Source organism: Formica exsecta, unplaced genomic scaffold (genome assembly GCF_003651465.1).
Source record: "Formica exsecta isolate Colony F162 unplaced genomic scaffold, ASM365146v1 scaffold59, whole genome shotgun sequence".
In the NCBI taxonomy this organism is placed as follows: domain Eukaryota; kingdom Metazoa; phylum Arthropoda; class Insecta; order Hymenoptera; family Formicidae; genus Formica; species Formica exsecta.
The window spans coordinates 479,594-503,125 of record NW_021853174.1 but is presented as its reverse complement, the minus strand read 5'-3'; the positions used below and the strand labels follow the sequence as shown (position 1 = coordinate 503,125).

Below are 23,532 nucleotides of genomic sequence, written 5' to 3'. Positions count from 1 at the left end.
TATATATATATCTAATGATTTTTCGCTATCTATTTTACAAATGCGAACAACCGCAAAACACACGGTGATCGATTCCTTTCGCGCGGACTTGCGCTATTTACTATCTGTCCGTCGCACGTGGAACTTGAGGCCGGAGGAAACGCGAAGTCACGGACTTATCGTCGCCACGTAAGCCACGTGACCGCCGCGACGTCATTAATCCTTAACGTGCGCCCTTAATCTGCAAATACAAAAAGGCAGCGCGACACAGTAAACATCGAAGTGGCAGCCGAAACGTTTTCGTTATATCAGGGATGGGTTTACGCCTGACATTCGTTATTATGTTCATGGTGAGGTGCTCGATGGGTAGAGCGGTTACCTCAAAATCGGTAGATTCGGATTCCATTCTAGCCACTTTGCAAATGGAAAAGTATATTTGAATGGGATTAATATCTTTCTGTGATAAAACAAACCCACTAATATATAAAATTTTCGCTATAGTGGTAATTAAAAAGAAAGCATTCTATAGGACGGAAATCTACAATAAAACTTTTGATGTTTATGACGTGTGTAATATGAACGTCAAAAAATCTTGGACATTACGATAAAAGAATCCAAAATAAAATTTGCAACAAGTCTTAATAAAAAGAAAAACTTTCTAATTTTGTATTCAAATTTTGCAAAGTATATTTAAAAAGTTTAAATAATATATTGTGTCCTAACAATTGTGTTAAGATCATCTAGTAAAACGATCGCTATGAGAAAAAGGCTGCTATTATCTCATTTCTGATGAGAGAATTGTCACGCTGTGAATGTCAAATGTAAACCCGGATTGAATTTGCGTTTCTTGCAGGAAAATCAACACGATAAAGCTTTCAGCCTTAGAAATCATCCTCGACATTTCATGAAAATAACCGCGTGTCTCGTACTTTTCGGTATTCGGCTACCACTGCGACAACAATTCGCGACGTGATTCGTTCGGACTTTTCGTCTCTCTTGTTCTCTCTCTCGTCATTTTCCGCTCGAGCGAGTCTTATTAAACGCTTATTATATAGAAGATCTAAAGTATGTCAATAGAAGATTGTCGATACCGAGTGGTCTGTTTTCGCCACCGACCGAAGAGAGTACCTTCGATCCACGAACCCAACCAACATCGCCACCCCTCGTACTCGGGAATCCCGTCTGAGAGTACATTGCTCTCTCACGGCGTTCTTCTTCCTAAATCTAATCTTATTGACCCAAAAAAAAAAAGAGTACGTCCGTTCCCTTCGATATCGGCGTCCCTTCTGCACCGGCTATGTCTCTTCAGCGTGTGTTACGTTCACCACCGCAACGAGATAATTTGATTTTAAATGTAATCCTAGCGCAAGCGTATCATTAACACGAGCAATCGCTCATTGATGCATTTACCTTCCCAGTTTTCGCGAGAGAGCCTCCGTTTTATCTCAATTCTTTTAATTTTCCGCCTTCTTCTCTACGCTAAACGACGGTGAAAGATGTCTTTCTATCGTTGTTCGACGAAGTTTCAGGCAGACTCCACGCACCGAACGTTTCCTGCGCGCCTTTCCAATCAACATTATCAGGAACGTATTTCATCTCTTGATAAGTGGTCGCGGCTATTTCATCCTGAACGCGTCCGGAGGGACCTGGTCTCAGAATATCGACTGTATTCTGCGCCGTTCCTCCGTAATCTCTTCTTTTCGTCAGCAGTCTCGTCGTAACGTCCGGTCGCGTTTTCCGCAAAGTCACGTCCGATTCCCACGGGCTACCCGAGGACCTGGACCAAGTTCTGGACGCGTCTATCGAATCTTCGCGTCCATCTCGATGATGCCAGACTCTCTCGTTGATCCGCTTACTAATCTCGTGTTGGAAGTCCGTGTGACGTTGCCGTACAAGTTCCTGATGATCTCTGCTGGCCCTTTGCAACTGCCGAAGCACCAACTCGATATACTTGAGCGCCTCGCCGTTCTCGGCCATTCGTTGTGCCCGGTCCGTGGCCCCACCGTGACCCATGTCGCCCCGCGACCCTCGCCCTAGAAGTCGCTCGCACTCCGCATTGTAACGTTCCGTGTTATAGCGGATCCCGTCGTAGCGATATCGATTTCGTTCCAATTCATTAGCGGGGTGTCGCGGATCGCGCGTCGTCGAGCGTGAACCGAGCGTATAACGGGACGTTCCGAAGACACGGCCGAGTTCGAAGGTGGTTTCAGTTAGGCCCGAGTATCGACGGTTCTAATTCGGATAAATCCCCTGGCCTCATACGTGCGTCGCTAACGTACCCACCGCGGATGTGCGCTTCACCGTCGCCATGGCGCCGTTTGGACCGCCGGTGATGTAATGCGCTGACAATGGGGCCTGCAAAACAGAAAAGAACGCGGGTTCTGAATTATTCGACAATTTAAACCTTCCCTTTTTATCTAGAAATACTATTTTGTGTGTATGTGTGCGTGTGTGTGTCGAAGATATTTTTCTTTTTAAATTTCAAAAAAGTGTTTAATAATATTACTAATTATTATTTGGTTTTCTTTTACGAAAATATACTACAAAATTATATAATTATAATATACTACAAAATTATATAATTATATAATCTTTAATTATATCGATTATAAAAAATGCTATAATAAATAATTCTTTCATTTCCTTTCTCCTTTGAGAAATTTTGCGGCAGTGATTCGCGTATTTATGAAGATTGGACTACCATCAGTATATTTTCACATTCCATATAACATTTACACTTAATTACATCAACTCTTTAGAAATGTATAATAGACACTCTACAGCTAATATTATCATCTATATCTATGTCATAAACTATTTAATATTCCAAATATTGAATTATACAATATGAAATACTATGCGAGCGGAAAAATAGCACAAATTATATTTTGAATCTTCGCGGACAACTAAGAATTAATTAAATCATTTTTTTTTCATTTTGAGAAATAAAAAAAAATTGTGAAATTATATGTAATTTAAAATTTATGTATATTATTATGATATTTTCATATAATTATGAAGAGGAAAATTTTGAAGATTGTATGTCTCGCTATAGTACTTAACCGTTACATTGTTCTAAATGTGTATGACTTTATCATTGGTTTATACTACTGTTCTATTTAATAACTCATATATGCTGCATCATCCGTCTTTTATTTCATTCGTATACGCTGCTTCGGTTATAATAATATATAATTGACATGCCTGGTTAAATAATAAAAATATAAATGAAAAATAACAAATCATTATTGTACAAATTTTATCAATTATTAAAAAAACAGACGATTTAGAAAAAGGTAACAAATAAATCAATTTAGAGTGTTTAATCCATGCATATCCTTCCAAGCACTAAAAAAAAACTATATTTATATAGTCTTTAATACCATGCTTAAACATCTTGAGATTAATCCAGACCAATAAAACTCAACCGTGATTCAAACGCGATTTACTTGATTATCAAATTTTTAATTCTCTTTTTTCTTTCGCGAAACGCTTCGGATATTTACGTCTTATGCGAGGAACAGAGACAGAACGAGGCGGAAACAATTTAAAGCGGGAATACATGCGACGGGGGAATTGGCCATACGGGGTAGGATTAGCGTTGCAAAATAAAAATAGCGCGCGAGCAGCTGCAATGGCTTTGCAATATTGACAGCTTGCTTCCGATCTACTCCAAGCTGCACGAAGCTACGCAACACTCTGGAGTGGAGGAGGGGGATCCAGCCGGCAACGTAACTACGTTTAGGAATTTGACATACATTCAGCATTGTGTACCAACCTGCGGGCCAGCGCCGTTCAAGGTATTCAAGCTATTCATTCTCATTGCCTGCGTGTACGGTGGCGGTGCCGGCGTGACTCCCGGCACGGCTGTGTGCGGCGCGTGTCGGAGCTGCTCGGCCGCTGACATTCTGTGTTCGTTTGTAAGAAAGAAATGCAGAGTTAGTGAGATGCGGGAAATCGGACTCTTTTTCTCGTGTCGGAATTTATATCAGAGAGAGAAAGAGAAAGAAAGAGAGAGAGAGAGAGAGAGAGAGAGAGAAAGAGAGATATAGAGATGTAAGCAGTAATTGAATTTGATGACCTACAGAATCGTCGCAGTTTCGGTTATATATACAAGAGCCTTTATGTGCATGTGCTTATTTTTTGTGTCTACATATCTATATAATAATTCGTGAAATTGGATAATGTAAAGTTTATTTGAGATGTGACATGTGAGTTATACTACTCAGCATTGTTCATCTTTTTTTTTCGTTGCTATAAATGTTTCTAACTTATAAATAACTAAATCTTGTACTTGTTTTCGTTTTTTAAATGTTTGTAAACAATATATTTAATATATTGAGATATTTTATATGATTGATTTGGTGCAGAGATCAATCCACATTATGTAAAAGAGAGGTGATATGCGCGGGCCGAAACTGAGCTACTTTAAGAGAGTAAATTTCCAAGTTTCAGTTCCGTTGCACCCAGACTCATCGTTGCAAAACGTTTCTCTGCGATTTCTGTTCCTTTCTCTCTGCTTCGAAGGAAGAGGGATTTCAAACAGACTTCTGCGACGGAGTCGGTCAGCTTTTGTTATATAACTATGTTATAAGCGCGCACCTGAATTGAAACCGTAACGAGTTCGTTCAGTTTCGGTCCATGAACCGAAACTAAACTTCAAAAGAGAGTCGCGTCGTCTCGATTCGTATTCGAGTCTGTTTGACTCGGAAATAGTTTCGGGTCTGGATCTAAATTGAAACAAAACACGTGAGATTGTGACTGTTTGCATCTCTGTGATGGAGAAAAATAAACAAGAAAGAAAGGTAAGAGTACGTATGAACCGAATACGAGAGTGAGGAAGCATAGACTATGTATCTAAACACAATATCTCTCTTCGGGATCATCCTCCGCTAGAGAGCATAAAATTTTGAGAAGAGCACCGCGAAACAAGAATTCTAAAAATTTCTCGGAAAACAAAATTCGATGCAAAGTTGTAGCGCGAAATTTACGTGAATTTAGAATGGATGAAATTTGAGATCTGTTTTCCGAGGAATTTGTCTTTTCTCCTCCCCCTCTTGTTGGCTGCTTTTTTAATAATCATCGAGCCCCTCCGCGTAATATTTTTTTAAGGGAGGAAAATATTTTCCTACCAGCGAAACGCAACCGCGCTCCTCATATCTAATTTAGTTGTTCGCGACGAACGCGCGCATTCCCGGCACGTAGATTCTCGCACACGAGGATGACAAGCGCCCCTGTGACGTATACGTAAACGGAACGTGACGTTGCGTAAAGTATCCACGGTCGATCAATGACACGGGCTAATTATAATTAGTCCGAGGCATCCGCGCGAGCTCAATTTAAAGGCTTTCATGACTATGTTGATAGTCTGAGAAATTTTGGAAGTTTGATCGAGCGCGAACGAGACTGTCCCTCGGCTTACATAAAAGACCTATTACACTAAAATTACAATGGAAGTTTCCTACTTCTGCTATAGATTGTTCTATGTAGTTAAAGTCGATTGTTTTTAGCGAAAACAATGAAAGAATCAATATTATGTTATAATAATGTAAATAAATGTATTATCGCTTTCCTTGTCTGAAGATATAGAAACGTATTATGTATATAAGCTTACCTGAGGTAGGGATTGCCATATGTCGCGGAAAATCGCGGATCGATCGGTGTTGTTTGCGGAGTCGAGGTGCCAAGATTGGCCGAGCTGAGTCCGATTTTTTTCGATGACAAAATGCCGCTCGATGGTATCCTGCTCAAGGATTCTCGCGAGGCGCCTACACTCTGTGTCGTCGGTGGCATATAGTCGCGAGTATAGTCAACGTATGGCACGTAACCGTTGTTGTTACTACCATCCTACAGAAACAAATACCATAAACTTAGTTTTGCTATTAAAGTACAATAAATATAATAACAAAAATTTATTTATAATATTTTATAATCGCAAAAAATATTTCTTAAAAATGCAAATTTTATAAAATATTATGTATTATACTTGATATATGTTTACATGTTATATTATATATAATATTAAAATATCAAAAATTTTTTTCAAGATAGAATATATATGAATGATGATTTCACTCACGTTATTCTTCGGAGGGAAGGAGGGCTCAGTGTAATCGGCGCTGTAACGATAACCGGATAAAGGATTCGGAACTGGCCCAGCAAGTGCCAAGGCATTCACCCCTCTGGTACTTCCTTCGCCTTCACTGTCAAGAGCTGTGACACTCTCCGCATTGCTGACGCTGGATCCTGCTCGGATATCCGCTTTGACATCCGAGAGATTACTGCTCCTATCGCTTTCTCTGTATCGATCGGCATTAGAATCGGTTTCCTCTGTATAAATGAAGAAAAAATGTTCACACATAAATGCCTATTTCAAAAGTTTTCAGATCTTTTGTATTTTTATATACATATATATATATAATATTCTTTTTTTAAATATTCCGCGTATACTTGCAAAATTATACATACATTCGCGTAGGAAGTAATTACTTACGCATATCAGTCTCTTGATTCTGCGCTGTCCGCGGCCGTGGCTGCTTAATACGATCGCGACATTGTAGAATGAGTATGACTATTATGCCAATCAGGATCAGGCAGACAACCAGTCCAACGATGATCAAGATCAATTGCCAATCGACTGGAATCAACGCTAAGCGTCATGCTTGGTTAAAATCTCGTTCGCCAGATGAAGAGAATGATGGCGCGCTGCTTATTAATGTATCGCATCTCCGTTTAAAAAAGTGGCAAGAGTCAGAAACATAAAATTTTAGACATTTCTTGTATAACAACAATTCGCCCCCGTGTATATCTTGCTTGATACTTTTGTAGCTAAAGTATAAATTTATTTTTTTATGATTTATTTCGAGATAAAGATCACAATTGTGTATTGTAGCTGGTATCACTTTTTAATTTTATCTCACTTTCGTAAATTTTCTCTTTCCGCAATATAAGAACGTAACCGGAATTAAATTCGCCAATAATCGTTTGTCAAATAATATATTTGACGTACGTTAATGGTGAATCTTGGAAGCTAATTATTTAATCGCGGGTAGCGATTAAAGTAGTTTGCGAATCATTAACTGAAGAGCTAGCTGCGCAAATGAGCTGATTTAGAATCTCTCTGATCTGATGAAAGTACGAACGACGACAAAGCGTTATGCGAACGTATTATTCTTACAAATTGTGATCTTCCGTAAGGGTGTAAAAGCTTCGTTGCAAGAGAATTCAAATTATTGTTAAAAAAAAGTATCAAATAATGACACTTCGAACAAGCGGTAATATAAACTTTTTTCAGTCCCGAGTCAACAGTTGTTGAAAATATATATTTCTCTTATATGCAAGAAACAATTATCCCGAGTCAACAATTGTTAAAAATATATATTTCTCTTATATGCAAGAAACAATTATAAAAACACTGTGGCGGTTATATTCCAAGGTAGAGATTTAAATATCTCGTTTATATTTAGTTCTTGAATATCTCGCGAGATATCTACGTGTATTTTCTTTTCCAGTGTTATCTTCGTGAATATACCTGGATATAAATGCTCTGGCAGTATTTCAACTCTCTAATCATCCTCAAACTACTACGTAGTTTCAATCTGCTTGAAGAAGTAAATCGATTTATAACACACCGCTGGGTGGTTCCTATACACATCTGTTTCTTGCGAATTTCATACATAATCGAATAGAAGAATGGAAATTTTTAATTTTATTATTTTTTTCTTTTTTATGATCTTTTAATACCATATACACTGAAAAAAAAAAATTGTTAACTTGACTAAATCCGTTCAACTAATTATAATTTTTTAAATTGAAATATTTATATATTTAAGTCAAATATACGTCATGTTAGATTTAATATGTCGTATTTGACTTAAATATATAAATATTTCAATTAAAAAAATGGAAATTAGTTGAACGGATTTAGTCAAGTTAACAATTTTTTTTTCAGTGTACGCTTGACGCACGCCTACGTACATTTTTAATGACGATTCCTTTATCTAGTCAAAATCAATTTTCCTTTAACAAAAACATCGGAGAAAAATTATTAAAATAAAGAGAGACATTATATTTCTCGTACTTTTTTTCTCTTATTCAACACATTTAGAAAATATTGTAATGAAAATGTGAAACTATGCCATTAAAATGAATATCTAACACATATTATACTGGCATATATAATCTCGTCGAATTACAATTAGCTCGTAATCGTTAATATCATTTAAGCGTAAAATTAAGACTTTTAATAATATATCGTATTCATTATATCTTTCTCTCATTTTAACGACTATTTGCTAATAATGCGAGCGTAAATTAAATTCTATTGAATTATACATAATAGCAGCAAAACATCGATAAATATTATTACTTACTTTTTATTCTAGAAGTAATATATCGTCGTTATTATATTAAAGACGACGGTTTAAATATGTACTTTGTGTCTAATTACAGCCATGTGTGTTCATCACCAACGACAAAAATCTAAGTCGACTTTGAACGATTTAATTTGTGACTGTAATCCAATTATTTCATCGATATCAATAATCTAATTAATATTTTGATAAGATCCTGCATAAAGTTAGTCGCGCGCGACTTACTTTCTGTAATCTTCTTCCTCTCTTATGAATTTCCGTCCCATTTTCAGTAACGATTAAAATTTACTAATCACTAGTTACGCCATATACTGAGTATAATAAATCAAGCATAGAATAAGCGTAGAGTACATAGAGTTGCGATCGCTGCGCGTCCTCGTGTTTTTTACCCAAACTCCTCATCCAATGAGAGAGCAGGAGGAGCTTCGATTTACTATTTATGCTAGTTTCTAACTTCTCATTATTTAGATGCGCGATAGCAATCAATTTTCGGTGTCAGAAGATTTCACGTGACCGAAAATAAAGATACCGATTCGTCATGTTTGATCACGTGACGTTTTTCGACTCTAAAGGTGCCTTTACATGGCAGCATTAAGCGTCGAGCGTCTGCGCAGAAAAATGCGCAGAATTTAAAAGAGATAGATTCTAGGCTGAAATTAGATTCTGCGCAATTTTCTACGCAGACGCTCGACGCTTGACGCTGCCATGTAAAGGCACCTTAAAAGATGCGCGTCGGTACGAAAAGATACTTTTAGAATTAACCGTGATTACGTCATCGGTTTCACCAATCAGCGGTCAAGCGCCAGGCGCCAGCTCGGTACACAGTTAAATGGCGATCGTGGCGCCCCTTTTGCGCGCCTTTTTCCCCGTCCCAGGTAAATCCGCCCGCGAAACGAATCCGTACGAACGGGAATCGAGAGTGCTGAATCCAAGTGTTACGCGATCCTTTCGACCTGTCATTTTGACCTTTGGCCTCGCGAGCGGTGCCCGTGATAGTCGCCAGTGATTGTCTCGTGATTTCGTTCGCCGATCTTTCCGCGAATTCCGCGAAGTTAGCCGCGCGATTGCGTTGCCGTCTTGACCTTGACTAATGGCCAGTTCGCGTCGCACCCTTCTCGTGATTAGTCGAATCGCGATCGTTCGAAGGTTCGAGTCCTTTTATCCGACTCCGGGCGAATTTTGCGTACAAGGGAGTATCGGTAGTGTTGAATTCAAATATCATTATTATTTCGATCTGTCATTTTGGTCTCGCAAACGGTGCCCGTGACCCCCCAGTGGTTGTCTCGCGTTCGTCGATCTTTCCGGAAATTCCGCGAAGTTAGCCGCGCGATTACGTTGCCATCTTGACTAACCGCCAGTTCGCGTCGCTCCCTTCTCGTGATTAGTCGAATCGCGATCGTTCCAGGATTCGAGTCCTTTTATCCAACTCCGGGCGAATTTTGCGTACAAGAGAGTATCGGGAATGTTAAATCCAAATACCGTTATTATCTCGATCTATCATTTTAGTCTCGCGAACGGTGCCCGTGACCCCCAGTGGTTGTCTCGCGCATTCCGTTCGTCGATCTTTCCGGAAATTCCGCGAAGTTAGCCGCGCGATTGCGTTGCCATGCCATCTTCCCATTAATCGCCGGTCAGTTCGCGTCGCACTCTTCCCCTGCTTACAATTAGTCGAATCGCGATCGTTCGAGGGTTCGAGTCCTTTTATCCGACTCCGGGCGAATTTTGCGTACGAATGAGTATCGCGCGATCGATTCTAGCAATGAGCGCGATCTTCCCAGTGTTATTAATCGGTTTGCGCGACTGCAATTAATTGCGGTACAATTAACTTCTCGAATCGTTTCGAAGCGTCTCGTCGAATCGGCGCCATGTTCATCGGTAAATATTCGTTATCGCGTCTCGCGCGAGTGTCATCGTCCAGCATCCAGAATATCCGAGGAATATCGAAGGGCCAAGCGTCGCCTCGATGGATTAATCGAGACGCGATATTCCCGCGATATTTCCGATTTTCGAGTAACGCTCGCGTCCTCCTCCCCCTTCCTCTTCCCCTCGCCATCAAGAATCGCGTCGCGCGCTTCTCGGAATTCTCGTCGTCGCGCCACTTCTCGGAATTTTCTCGCATCACGTCGCGTTTCTCCAAATTTTGCGCCGCGCGAGAAAGTATCTTCGGGCGCGATAAATCAAGAGCGCCGAATGAATCCATTGTCGATCGCGAACATTTTTCCGTCGATTAACGGACTCGATTGCGATCAAGCGCGCGCGTTTTTCCGCGATCGTTTACGCGTTGCGTATTATTCGCGAGTGATATCCGTACAGTGTGTATATGCGAATAGTGATTAGTGATCAATATTCAGAAGTGTATCGTGACCGGACCGAGGAGGTATCGAGATATTGCCATTGGATTATTGGAGAGACTGCGATTGTTACCCGTTACTACGATGTTCGAATAACGGTGAGTACATATATTTGTGCATGTAGCTTGTAATCCGGCAAAACAATGCATAGATAATAGATATATTCGGCGTATGTAATATTTCTCGAAAAATAAAATAATTCATCTTCTTCACAAAAATATCGATATATGTGTATGATTAATTTCTAAGCGATTGAAAAAGAAGATTTTGTTAAAAAAGATTCTGTAAAAAAAGATGCAAATAGATAACGAACGCAATTTTTTTATTATAATTGTAAATGGCTAAAAACTAAAATTTAGAATTTTATGTTTTTATATCGTAAAATCATTTGATCGGAGAAAAAAATTTAAGATGTTTTAATATTGAGATTTCGAGTAAATCGCAAAATATATCAAATCGATTTACTATTAAATATTTAATTATTATCAATTTAATATTAAATATTTATATATAATTATTTTAAATAAAGATATCAAGATAATGGAGAAAATATTTCGAGTAAATATTACATTATTATAAAAATATATCGAACAAAAATATGAAATGAAAAATCTTTGTAGAGGAAAATTAATTTGAATATTTTCAGCTAAAAATATCGCATTCTTCGCAAAATGAATTCATTATTCGACAATATATCTCCGCAAAATTCTTGGATTCTTATTAGAAAAGATAAGGAGAGAGCGCGAGAGCGAAAGAGAGAAGGGGATAATATACGACGGGCTATCAAACTTACTGTGCGCTGTCAGCTTGATGATGACGGAATCCGTGCCGAAGCTGTTTGTGACCGTGCAGTTGTAATCCCCGAAGTACGTCGATATGGGATCCAGCAGGGTGACAGTACTGACTATCCTCTCGCCCGTGTATTCCTCTTGCACGTAGAACGGCGTATTGTTCGACGTGAAATTGAGCTCGCGACCGGCGAAACTCCACACCACCGATTCCGCTTTTGGCACAGATATCGCGGTGCACTTAACCTGGCAGGCACAAATCGGGGAAAATGGCGGTGAAATAAAAAAAAAATACTGCGGTTAAGCGCAATTTCGTCCCCCTTTCCGTCTCGCCATCCTCGGATGGTGACCCGCAACACTCTCCTAAAAGTGTTTCGGGCAAAGAGAAAAATACAGCAATGGCGTCATCGCGAACCGTGTGTTAGGAACATATATGTATGTATATAGGACGTTGGCAAATTGTTTGGAAAAAAAGTTCGTGTATCCATGTCCGCGAACAGCTTACACTTTTTTTGTAAATAGTGATCAAAATCGATATAATTTTAATATAAGTCACAATAGAAAAATATTACATCGATTATAAGTAAATATTAATATACATTTATAGGACGTTGGCAAAATGCTTGAAAAAAAATTTGTATATCGATGTCGCGAACGTGTAGCTTATATATATATATTTTTTTTTTTTGATGGTCAGAATCGATATAATTTTAATATATCACGATAGAAAAATATTACATCGATTATAAATAAATATTAATATACATATATAGGACGTTGGCAAAATGCTTGGAAACAAATTTGTATATCGTTCATGAACGTATAGCTTTTTTTTTTTTCTTTCTTTTTTTTTTATGGTTAAAATCAATATAATTTTAATATAAGTCACAATAAAAAAATATTACATCGATTATAAATAGATATTAATTATTGACATTTAATTAAAAGATCGCTCACTATGGGATGTTTTTCTGGTTTCAACGTGAAAAAAACGCCACTTACAATTAATACATCCATCTGTCCGCTTTATAAACTCTCGAGCGTGTTTTTACGTCGTACGGATAAATTATCCAGAATAAATTACAGTCTGACAATGAGCGCTTCCTAATAATTCAAAAGATCTTTCCAGCGGCACGTGGGTGTGGGAAAGGAGGAAGGGAGAGGGGATTTCCACGCAATAATAATATGTGATACGTGCGCGCGCGAGTGCGGTAGCACTCAAGAAAATTACGCTGGTATCTCTTTATCGCTATCAATAATACTTAACCGACCGAAGGAAGGAGAAGGAGGAAGGGGAGGACGCGTCTCTCGTCGAAGAACGTTATTATAGTTACGCACCTTGACCACTCCCTCGTCGGGAACGTACTGGATCCTCTGCGACACGATGCTCGGCGGGGCGCGAATATAGATGTTGGCGTGGCCTGTCAATTCCGGGAAGCCGGGCACCCGGGCCTTGCAATAGTAACGCCCGGCGGTGTCCGGGCCCACGAAGACGCTTATGTTGGGACTGGTGGCAACCGTTCGCTCCGAGTCCTCGTGGTACCAGAGGATCTCCGGCGTCGGATTCCCGTCTACGTCGCACTGCAGGATCTCGGTGGCGCCGTAATGCGTATCCACGGATACGGGCGGGTGCCGAAACTGCGGACCGTCTGAGAAGGAAAAATTCAATTGTAACCCCCGGGTCAGTTCCGCGAAATGAACTCGCGGAAGAATGTTACTTTCTCTCACTCTCTCTGTCTTTCTTTCCTTTCCTTTATATAAGCCTCCTATTATATAAGCCGTCTATTCTAGTATACGGTTTATTTCGAGAGAAAGAGAGAGAGAGCTTTTCCGTTCTACTTTATATATCATTACGCGATTGCTCCTTTAATATACCGGCTCGCACAACTGCTTTACGATAATACGAAATTTTTCTTCAGCTTCGCGAGCAGCGCGAGTATACGCGCAGCATTCTATTTTATATCCCTACGCGATTGTATCTTTAATCCGGTGATTTTATTTCCGAGACGAAATTAATGCTGGTATCCTTATGCGGATCACGAAAATTGCGAGAAATGAAATGAGAGTAAAGGAAGATTTATGTTGGAATCTTACGCGTGACATTTTCCTCCGAGAGAGTATCTGCGTTTGCTATGCAAGCTGATTATATTTTATACGGAAAATTAAATTTTCGTCACACTTACATCTTATATCTAAGGTTTGGCTCTCCTCGCTTTTACCAACGTCGTTAGAAACCTCGCATTTTACGGTCGCGTCGTGCAGGTCGCGAGTAGCGTTGTGAATCACCATCTCCGTGGTGTAATCGCCAATCACCTTTTTCTTGTTGATAAACCACCTGAAAAAGAAAGATGAGATGGAGACACGCCGCTTGTGGAAAAGAAGCGTACAATAGAAGTTATAAAGCGGGATTATTTACATAACAATATCCGGACCGGATGTAATAAACAGGCGACCCGAAACTCACGGGTTATCAGGCACATCACATTTTTCATAATTTTCTCGCGCTTTTTTCCCTTCACACAATTCTATAACATATTTCTCGCGTCGCCCTTTACCATTATCTCGCCTTTCGGATCAATACGACTTTTTTAAATAGTCGTGCGATGCAGCCAAACGATTATTTCTGCGATTCGGTGCCAGAGCAAACGCGTCTCTAACTCTGTCGTCTACAAAATCGCAAAATTTACACGCGTATTTTTCTTTGGACTAATTTGATTTTTTCTTAATAAATATTTAATCCAATATCTTTTTTCGCGACTCGGCTTTTAACATACATACATCTCGATAATGAGATATGTCAGTTTGAGATAGTCTTAAAATTAATTTGAAATTAAAATATCTAAAGTCCAGTGTTATTTATATTTCTCAAATTTAATTTTACTCTTTATGTCTACATATATAATCTCTCATTTTTGTGAAAAATTATTATAATGTCTCGACATATACATAAAGTCGATTTTGGTCCAGGAATACACTTTTATAAATTTTGTAACGTCGGTTTGAAGACATTCTGTGCACGTGCTTTATGACGTTTCTTTATCGTGAAGTGCTCTCCGCCACTCGGCTTCTGCCAGCCAAAGCGTCCTCTCGAAGGATTCGAGCGATTTATCTCGAGCATCGTTTGGCCGCAACAATCGACGAAAAGAGCCTCGGTGTCGTCGTTTCGAATGGTAATAAACGGGCGAGGGCAGGCTGCGCTTTTCACAGCGGCTTCGCGTACAATCAGCGGAAAGAAAAGAGAGAAAGAGAGAAGAAAGGGAAGAGGGAGAGGAACCGAATCGAACGGCGACTTACCGAGCTCGTGTGTCTCCGGAAGAGAGAGAGAGAAAGAGAGAGAGAGAGAGAGACCAGTGTGCAACATCGCCACCGTCCCCTCTTTCGCCCCCTCTTTCGCCCCCTTCGCGTCGCGATCGATTTTATCGAGGCCGTCCGATAGACAATTTACCTCGCAAAGATGTCGGCAAAAGCGTGGTGTCTACGTACATTCGCGCGAGTGCCTCGCCATAACGACTCGATAAACATTGAGGGTGTCTCTTTAGGTCATCCCAGTAGAGGTCAATACTTTTCCGTATGCGCGTCTACAGGGTGCTCGAAAAACACGCGATGGAATTGTAAGAGAATATTTTACGCGGGTAATGCGACAGTTATATAAATCCGGAAGTCTATCTATTCTAGAAATATATATGTATCTATTTCGGATCGTTTCTTTTTCTTTTTTTGTATTTTGCCTCCTTCGCAATCTTCGCGTTTAAATTTATTTATCGAAGCAATTTCGATTTTACGAAAGTACATATAGCGCAAAATTAATTGACCCAATCCCAAGTTAAGTCTTCCCTATCTCATCCCTTTTTCGTTGTTCCCTCGAGAATTATACAGTCGTTCGTTGTAACAAGATCATCGAGAAACTGATACGATTCATAGCGGATAATGATTTTGTCTTTGTTATTCAACGCCGCGCGAACGCAACGAGAGTCACGTCGTCGATCTCCCCGTACCTGCCTCAGTTTTCACTTGCGTTCGTATCTCTTTTATGGGCCGACGTGGCGCGACGACGACCGGCGTAAAAAGCTGCAAAAAGCTGCGAAAGCTATAAAAGCTGTTAAAGCGACTGGCAACTAACGTTTGTTATCCTCCCTACAATGTGGTCCTCTGACTGCTCTTTACTCGTTTCACCGTCTATCCTATTATCTGTGAATCGCCATAAGCTGGTCAAGAGTTACCCTCCCCCTTTTTTTTTTTTCATCAAGCTTCAACACACATCGCTTACGCTCGAAAGAAACCTGTGACGACTCAAAAAAGAAAAAATCCATTTCGAGCTTTTATATCCATGTAAAAACGTTTCGTTCGGTTTATACCTGGAAAAAGAAATTCGTAGCTTAAATCCCGCTCTCCTCTCTCTTTCTCTCTCTGCGGTAAATTGAAATATTTCTCTTCTGTCGCTAATTATATCAAGTCAAGTTACTAAATTCACTCAGTGAAATATGGTAATGTAATAGAACCGTGTTACGTCGATATTATATATCGAGCGTTCGTAAAGAGCAAAATTATCGTCGAGTCGATTTAATCCAAGTGACGATCCGATAATCGCGTATAAATTAATACGGCATGGACGGTCCTTTTTTTTTTTTCCCCCCGACGGGGATGTTGCGTAACGAATAATTTAAAAGCAATCAAAGCGGAGTGAGAGACCCCGCAAACGCGGCCCCGCGCGTTAACACGTGCGCGCGCAACGCCGTCCTGAATTTGACATTGTCCTCTTTGTAGAGAGGCGGATATCGATCATCCGCCTTCTCTTTGTCACTCGCAGCCAGTGTACACGAACAACGCGACTCACGTTTTGCTTACGCGGTATCGCCCACGGCATCGCTCACCTGTAGCGACGCGATACGACGAGAGAAACTATCGATATTTTGGAAACTTTAAGTAGCTTAAGGCTTACGGAGAATGGATCGTCTTAAGCGGGGAAAGGGGGAGAGGGGGAACAACTGATACGCGAGAACCGGATCACTCTGTAATTCTATTTTATATTATGTGCATATACAAATAGAGGAAGATCTTTCTCTCGACTTATATATTGTTATCGCTTTTTCTTTTCTTTTATTAAAAAATTTGTTTGAAGAATGATTTGGAATTCGAAAAATTAAAATACGAAGCCGTCGTCTTTTCGAGGACGGTGGTTTTCGATATCATGTAAAAGATAATTCGATTATACGTCAATATTCGCGATCTGGCCGATATCAGCTGTCAATTCTTTTTTTTATCGATATTTCTCCTTGTATTAATTACGGAGATACGTAAGAGTGGCTGTATTAAGTGATTATTTTGAAACCCAAGCTCAATTATATTGATCTTATCAAACTAGCGGGCGACCCAATTCGGGATGCATTTGCTGGTTGCCGTAAATCATAAAGTTTACTTTATTTTCAAGAAATAATTATTAATCTCGTAATTTAACTAGCTTCGTACATTATTTCGCATCAAGATGCAAATTTATGATCTCTTCTAAAGTATTTATGTAACTTTATTAATAATATTATCCTATCTAAATTATCCCCTCGCGATCCGCAATTGAAAGTATATATTTGGATTTTTCTATTTCCTATTTCTACTTCTCTATTCGATATTAATAAAACAAGCATCGAGATATATTTCCTTTCCGCTCACCTGTATTCCACGTCAGGTGGATTGGCCTCGGCACAACATTTGAACCTAAGCTCGGAGCCTTCGACGATGCGATCGATCTTCGAGAGGGATACCTTCGGTGCGTAACGTACCTGAAAACAAACAAAACGTGTAAATCGAGACACGGGTTCCACAATCTTTCTTTCCGTTTCCTGAACGCAAGGATCGAATATACGGCCCGTCCGATATTATCGTCATGCCTCTCATCCCGAATGTGCGTAGTCCGGAATAATAATGATGCATATCCATTACCACACGCGCGTTCGAAATTTTCGAAACGTTCGTTATATATTTCATCGGGGGAAATAGGAGATATATCCCGTAATATATCGTTCATATCCGATACAGTTTTCCGGAATGAAACGAAATTTTAACCGTTCAATTTTAAGTATTTTTCTGAAACCTTTTCGAAACTTTATCATATTTGTCATGTGCCATTTAAAATTCGATCACCCTTTTTTTAAAGTTATCACGTGGTTTCAAGGCAAATGTTTTACGTCTCAGATTTATGATATTTTTCTTCATAGATAAATTTTTTTTTTAAATGAATTTTTTGCGATACAAAAATGTCGAAGAATTATTAATATTTTTTGTGCAAATGATTGAAGACGAGATATTTCTTACGATTCAACCTTCAAGATTGCAATTTATAAGAATTTAGTCTTTAATACATTTCGAGCGAATATAACTGAAATTTAATTTAACGATTTATATACACATAAAGATATTTAATTTTGATATGAAAAATCAATATTACATTAAGAAGTTAATATTACGTTATTGCGATGTATCAGACGGTATTTGATTAAATTTTACTGCGAGCAAAAATCGAATTACATTGGATAATCCATAACAGAGGGAGAGGAAATTATTTTTTAATGACAAATACCTGAAAAGAAATCGACTCTAAATTGTCGAAAGAAAATTTGCCATCAAAATGTAATAAAAACGGGACTCTCCGTAGATCGAGTATTAAATCGTTTTATCAACGCGCGTACGCGGGTAATAAAGAAAAAGCATGTCGAGAGGAAATACGAGAGTTCGCTCCAACTCACTTGCGTAAGAATCGCTTTCAATTAGGGCGACATAAACGTCGAACTTATATTAACAGTCGTGAAAAGAGAGCGCTGGCGATATATATGTATATATATCCGTGTAAAAGAGTTGAGTAATAACTCGTGAAAATTTTCTGCAGAGACCGGTGGCCACGGTATGGCGCCGGTTCATAATATCGCGCCGTTCTCGTCCTCGACGTCGTCGTCGTCGCAAATTCGAATGTTCTGCCGGGGCAAAAATCTCCGCGAGTTCGCTTCGTTGCCCTTTTCATGAAACTATTTGTTCCTTTTGCCACTTCGGATAATGGAGTCCACGTCTCTAAAGAAAAGAGGGCGGAAATAGTACCCGGAGAGAGAGAGCGCGCCAAAGTAACTCGCGCGCTCTCGCAGCACGAAAGTTGCGCCAGCGGATGGCGATTACCGCGCGCTAACCGCTTCTCAAGACACGACGTTAATTATTATACGTCGCCTCGTTACCCTCGTTACCCTCCCCGCTCACCCCCGTCCCGGCCGCGCTTTCGCGCGACTCGCGTTAATTTCTTCCTCCGGTCAGCGAGTAAAAAGAGCGCGAGCGCGCAAAAGGCAGTGATTTTATTTCCCTTTAAGCGAGATTTCTATCTTCTCTCTTTCTTTCTTTCTTTCTCTCCCTCCCTCTCCCGGTTTCATTTTCTTTTATTCTCCTCTGATTTCTCGCTGACGGTACGTCCGCTCGCGGACTTTATTTCAGAATATTATTCTGCAATATTTTTTTCCAAGAGAGAGAGAAGCGCGCGTAACTGTCTCAAGTTCAGGGGAGCCTTATTAAAATTATGTAAATTAGGATCTCGTGTTTGTCGAGACTCGGGGCCTTAATTACCGGTAACGTACCTCGACGCGTAGTTTGGCGCTTTGCGGCGAACGATCCGCCGCATTTTGACTTTGGCACGTGAAGGTCGTGTTGTCGTGATCCTTTCGCGGCATCACTCTCAGGGTGGACTTTACCGTGTAGAGCGGACCGTTATCGAAGGGTTCCTTTGAGGTTTTGATGCCGCGATGTAGCACGTTGCCCAGTCCATCGATCCACGTGATCTGCAAGAAACGTTACAGTTAAAAATAGCGTAGCTCGAGAAAACACTCGCGCGAGGGAATTGACCCGTGACCGGAATTCTTATGCTTTTATTACCATAATGGTACCCGTGGGTCCTAAAAACTTTAAGCTTTTTTTCGCTTTTTTTTTTCCGAAGAAAATTGTTTCAGCGCGGGCATCCTACTCTGGCATCACGCTAGTTTTTATTAATTAACGATACGCCTCAAATATCTGTTCGAAATAATATATCGGATTTTCTTTCTCAAAATGTAGATCGGGACGAGAAAACGGAAGAAAAGTCAAAAATAGTTTCTACAACGTTATACAATTATCCAATTACAATGGTGGATTCTATTCATGGGTAAAAATCAATAGTTCCCAAGTTGTTGGAAGGGATGCGTAGGATGAATTAATAATGTAGCTGCGAACAAATTTCCGTGCATAATGATTGACTAACATGATTGTTGTATCGAGGCCTGTGTTCAAACATAGTCGTGCGCGGGCGTGCGCTCACGTATATGCATGCGTGTCGCGGAAATCAAGCTTATCGGCACTAATTAGACACCTCATGCGAGAGTTCCCGCTGTTTGTTATCGATATGAGATCTCCGGCCTGCAAGTGCCGCAGCGTCCTTCCGCGTTCACCGCGTTAGGGATCACTGGAATAATCGTATTTCCACACAAACGCCGCTATACTGATTAGAATTGACCATGTCATGCCGTATCACGATTTATGCACTCGTCGCACACAATTTTTTATTTTGTATTAATAATTTGTCAATTTCACCCACAAGTAGATATCTCTCTCTCTCGGTAATATTTACATTTCTCGAAGCATTTCCTGATTATTCTGATAACTCTGTTTTTCCGATTAATAATCAGTAGATTAGTAATCAGTAACGTGCAATTTATCGCGCGTATTCATACTTAAATAAAAAATCATAAAATATACTAATATTTGTACATTCTCGTATCATTTTTTCCGTTATGTGTTATATATAAAAAAATGAGAAAAAGAATGTTATATCTGGCGTAGAATATCCATAATAATATAACCGACGTTGCGTAATCCATTTTAAATACTTTGTTTTTTTTTTTTTTTTCAAAATAACATTCTGCATGATAAATTATAAACTTTCGAGTATATGTTTTGAAATGCAATTGGTACCACATGCGCAACCAGAGGCTGCGATGTTATAATCAGAGTCGCTAGTTTGCACGATGACGCAATTGCTAAAGTTATTATACCTCAAACTTGAGAGAAGAGTATAATGTATGTAATATTATGCATTCCCATAAATACGAAGGCAACTTGAATCGTGTTAGAGATACCGGAAATCGCAACAATTTGCTTTCTCTCTCGCAATCAACTCATCGAATATGCTTTTTGTTGACGTCCTTTCGCGCGGGCTCGTAACCGCTTTTCTAACTGCGGCCTCCGCAGGAAATCGATCTCGTCCGCTCTAATTAGGAGTTTTGCGGTCCCGCGGTGCAGTACCATTTACTATTGTGTCACGAGTGCGAATGAAATTACCGCGCCAAGTACATTTGCCTAAAGGGAACGAAAAAACAAAGATCGGAGCTCACGGTTATTTTTACGCCTTCTCTTATATAATCTCTCCGTATAAGGTAACACGCACAATATACATTTCCTCATAAAACCCACGATACACGCAGCTAATTTTCGCGAGAGATGTATTATTTTTTTAACGGCGGAATTTATAATTTCCGAGAAGGAAAAAAGATAAAAACTTTTCAAGTTGAAATAAAAACGACTCGTGCGCGATGTATGATGAAAAATCATATTAACGACTGAAACAATAATAATATTTTTTTTTTCCCGCGGAAAGAGATATCATTCATCCCAAAACCATGATTGTGCGGGCGCTTAACCCAGTTTTTTTTTTTAATCCCAAATCCTTATATTTCAATAAACACGGCTATAGAGCTAATCTTTATCGAACGTTCGCATTATCCTTCCGCTCGTTTAATACGATATTCATTTTTTCTACCCGTTCTCCCCGACATTAAAGCGTGCATTCCACATTTTCTGGTCCGGAACGGCGGGAATACACGCGGCTAGAGATGCCCTCCGGGCTAGAGATTTCGAAGCGCGCTCGCGCGCGTCCAGTTTTATTACGAAGCGTATTGAGAATCGTATCAGTATATCCCGTAGCGGTTTTCTCCGGTAAGATGAATAGATTCACAACTAATAATTTCCCGTGGGTATCCGCGCGTTCTCCTCCCTCTCCTCGCCCCGGCACCCTCATACGGACCATTCGCGCGATGGACAATAGCTCTGAAAGTGGAGTTACGGGATGTAGAATAAGCGACGCGACGAGGCGGAGAGAAAACGTTAGAGTAATGGTAGAAGTAAGAGAGAGAGAGAGAGAGAGAGGAAAGGGTGAGAGGCAGGGAATTGCGCGAGTAAATGCCCTATCCCGTTGTTGGAGCTGTTTAATTACTAGTTATCAGTTGAAAGGCAAACGGAGAGACGGGGGGAAAGAAGAAGAGAGAAGCGAAATCGGATTATGGCGAGAGCTCTGCAGCGAGGCATCCGACTGTGGTGACTCTGAATTTCTCGCGGAATTACACCCCCGTCCCTCTTGCTCTCTCGCGCGTTTTCTTCCTTCCCCTCCCTCTCCCGCTCTCCCCTCATCCTTTTCTCCCGATGCGATTCGCCTAATGAAGGTCGATAAGGCTTGCGATAGATTCAGCAATATCGGCGACTTTAGATAGAGCGAGCGTCTCCGATAGAACGAGATAGCTTGTACATTAAGTCGTAAAATCGAGAGATCTGCATTTATTAAATGTTTCCTTCGATTTTATCTCGCCGAGAGATTCCCCGAGATTTTTCAGGACGAATTAATCGGGATAATTACGGTGGATTGTTATCGCTTGCGCGAGACAGAATGTATATATACATGTTTTACACGTTTGCCGCATACTTTCGTCGTACGACTCGTTACTTATAAATAGAATAAGAGAGCAATAATAAGGTAATATAAAAGTAATATTAAAATCCTGTCTTGTGGAAACTTTGCGGTATCTCGGAACGGGAATTTCCGCGGCAATACGACAGAAAGTCGTCCTGGAACTTTGGAGTCGTCGGGAAGAGGTCCGAAAAGAAAGAGAGAGAGAAAGAGAGAAATGCCATTAGAATGAAAGTGTACGGCGTACAACAATTTAAACAATTGCGTGAGAATCGCGGCAAATAGACGTCACGTGTTTGAGAACAATTATTAGACGCGCTGCTTAATATTAATTTTGGAATTATACGCGACCAAGACAACTTCGTAGTTGCCCGACTTTGTGCAAATTATTTCGGAAAATCCTGCTGTTTTATTCATTCCTGTCGTAAACTTTTCGATACGCGAGGTGCAGCAAGCGGAATGCGAATAAAGGAACAAGCGAATTCTAAGGGCGCAGTCTACCGAATATTTAATTAACCCCTCTCGATACTCCTTTCTTTTCGCATGAAGAAAAAAAAACAAAAAATTATACGATACAATTATTTATATTTTCATTTTATTAAAATGATATTTAGTACACCTTAATATTTGTTACTTCAATTTAATTTGTCTCTTCGCAATCTAATTTAATTTAATATATACAAATTATCACACTTTAAACATATTGAACAACTGCTGAGACGTATAATCTGAGATTTATTTTTTATTTTTACTCCGAGGTATATACATATAATGAATGCTTTAGAAAATGGGATTTTTATAAATACATTTTCGGCAAAAGGCGCGCGTGAATTTCGATAACACAGCGTTCATTTATTTGCGAGCAATAAATATAAAATGTCAAACGACAAGAAAAATGTCCAACGGCAAACGAGAACGAATAAAAAATCAAATATAAATATGCATTGCACCGTTTGGATATAACTAGATCGTTCGTCGTCTATCGCCTACGGCGACTCATAAGCCGATAACAGATTTCGAATCGACACATCACGAACTCGTCACCAAATAGTTTCGTTTCACTCGCGACGAGCATTTAATGTTGAAAGTTTTAGCTATTGCGACAAATTTCTACTAAAAAACATTTGGGCTCTAAATATATAGGAAATATATTATACACATTTATATGTATACGTATGTGTATTATACATATATGTATATCTCTTGCGATTACTAATTTCTAATTATTATATAATATTTTACGATACTTTTTAGACATTTTACTTTTTATATATTGTTATATGTGATGGGCAGAAAAAAAGAGCGGT

At 39.6% G+C, this 23,532-nt stretch overlaps 2 protein-coding genes across 4 annotated transcripts in view; both read right to left on the bottom strand.

Moving 5' to 3' along the window:
- Positions 1 to 226: 226 nt before the first annotated feature.
- On the bottom strand, positions 227 to 2,077 carry LOC115242289. The gene has a single exon (XM_029818475.1). It carries the CDS (start codon positions 1,990 to 1,992, stop codon positions 1,459 to 1,461), a length of 534 nt encoding a protein of 177 aa, XP_029674335.1. The 5' UTR covers positions 1,993 to 2,077; the 3' UTR covers positions 227 to 1,458.
- Positions 2,078 to 2,208: 131 nt separating this feature from the next.
- LOC115242284 (irregular chiasm C-roughest protein) overlaps positions 2,209 to 23,532 on the bottom strand; it is a 140,842-nt gene continuing 119,518 nt past the window's right edge. Inside the window, exons 5-14 of one of the 3 annotated variants that reach the window (XM_029818464.1) lie at positions 19,095 to 19,295; positions 17,155 to 17,264; positions 13,674 to 13,825; positions 12,829 to 13,139; positions 11,496 to 11,736; positions 6,473 to 6,628; positions 6,059 to 6,309; positions 5,594 to 5,826; positions 3,758 to 3,887; positions 2,209 to 2,334 (exon numbers count right to left, since the gene is read on the bottom strand). In XM_029818464.1, the coding sequence (XP_029674324.1) occupies positions 2,236 to 2,334; positions 3,758 to 3,887; positions 5,594 to 5,826; positions 6,059 to 6,309; positions 6,473 to 6,628; positions 11,496 to 11,736; positions 12,829 to 13,139; positions 13,674 to 13,825; positions 17,155 to 17,264; positions 19,095 to 19,295 (1,884 nt within the window). In that variant the 3' untranslated portion in view covers positions 2,209 to 2,235. The remainder of the gene's footprint in view (positions 2,335 to 3,757; positions 3,888 to 5,593; positions 5,827 to 6,058; positions 6,310 to 6,472; positions 6,629 to 11,495; positions 11,737 to 12,828; positions 13,140 to 13,673; positions 13,826 to 17,154; positions 17,265 to 19,094; positions 19,296 to 23,532) is intronic. The other 2 variants (XM_029818465.1, XM_029818466.1) reach the window with 2 other exon arrangements.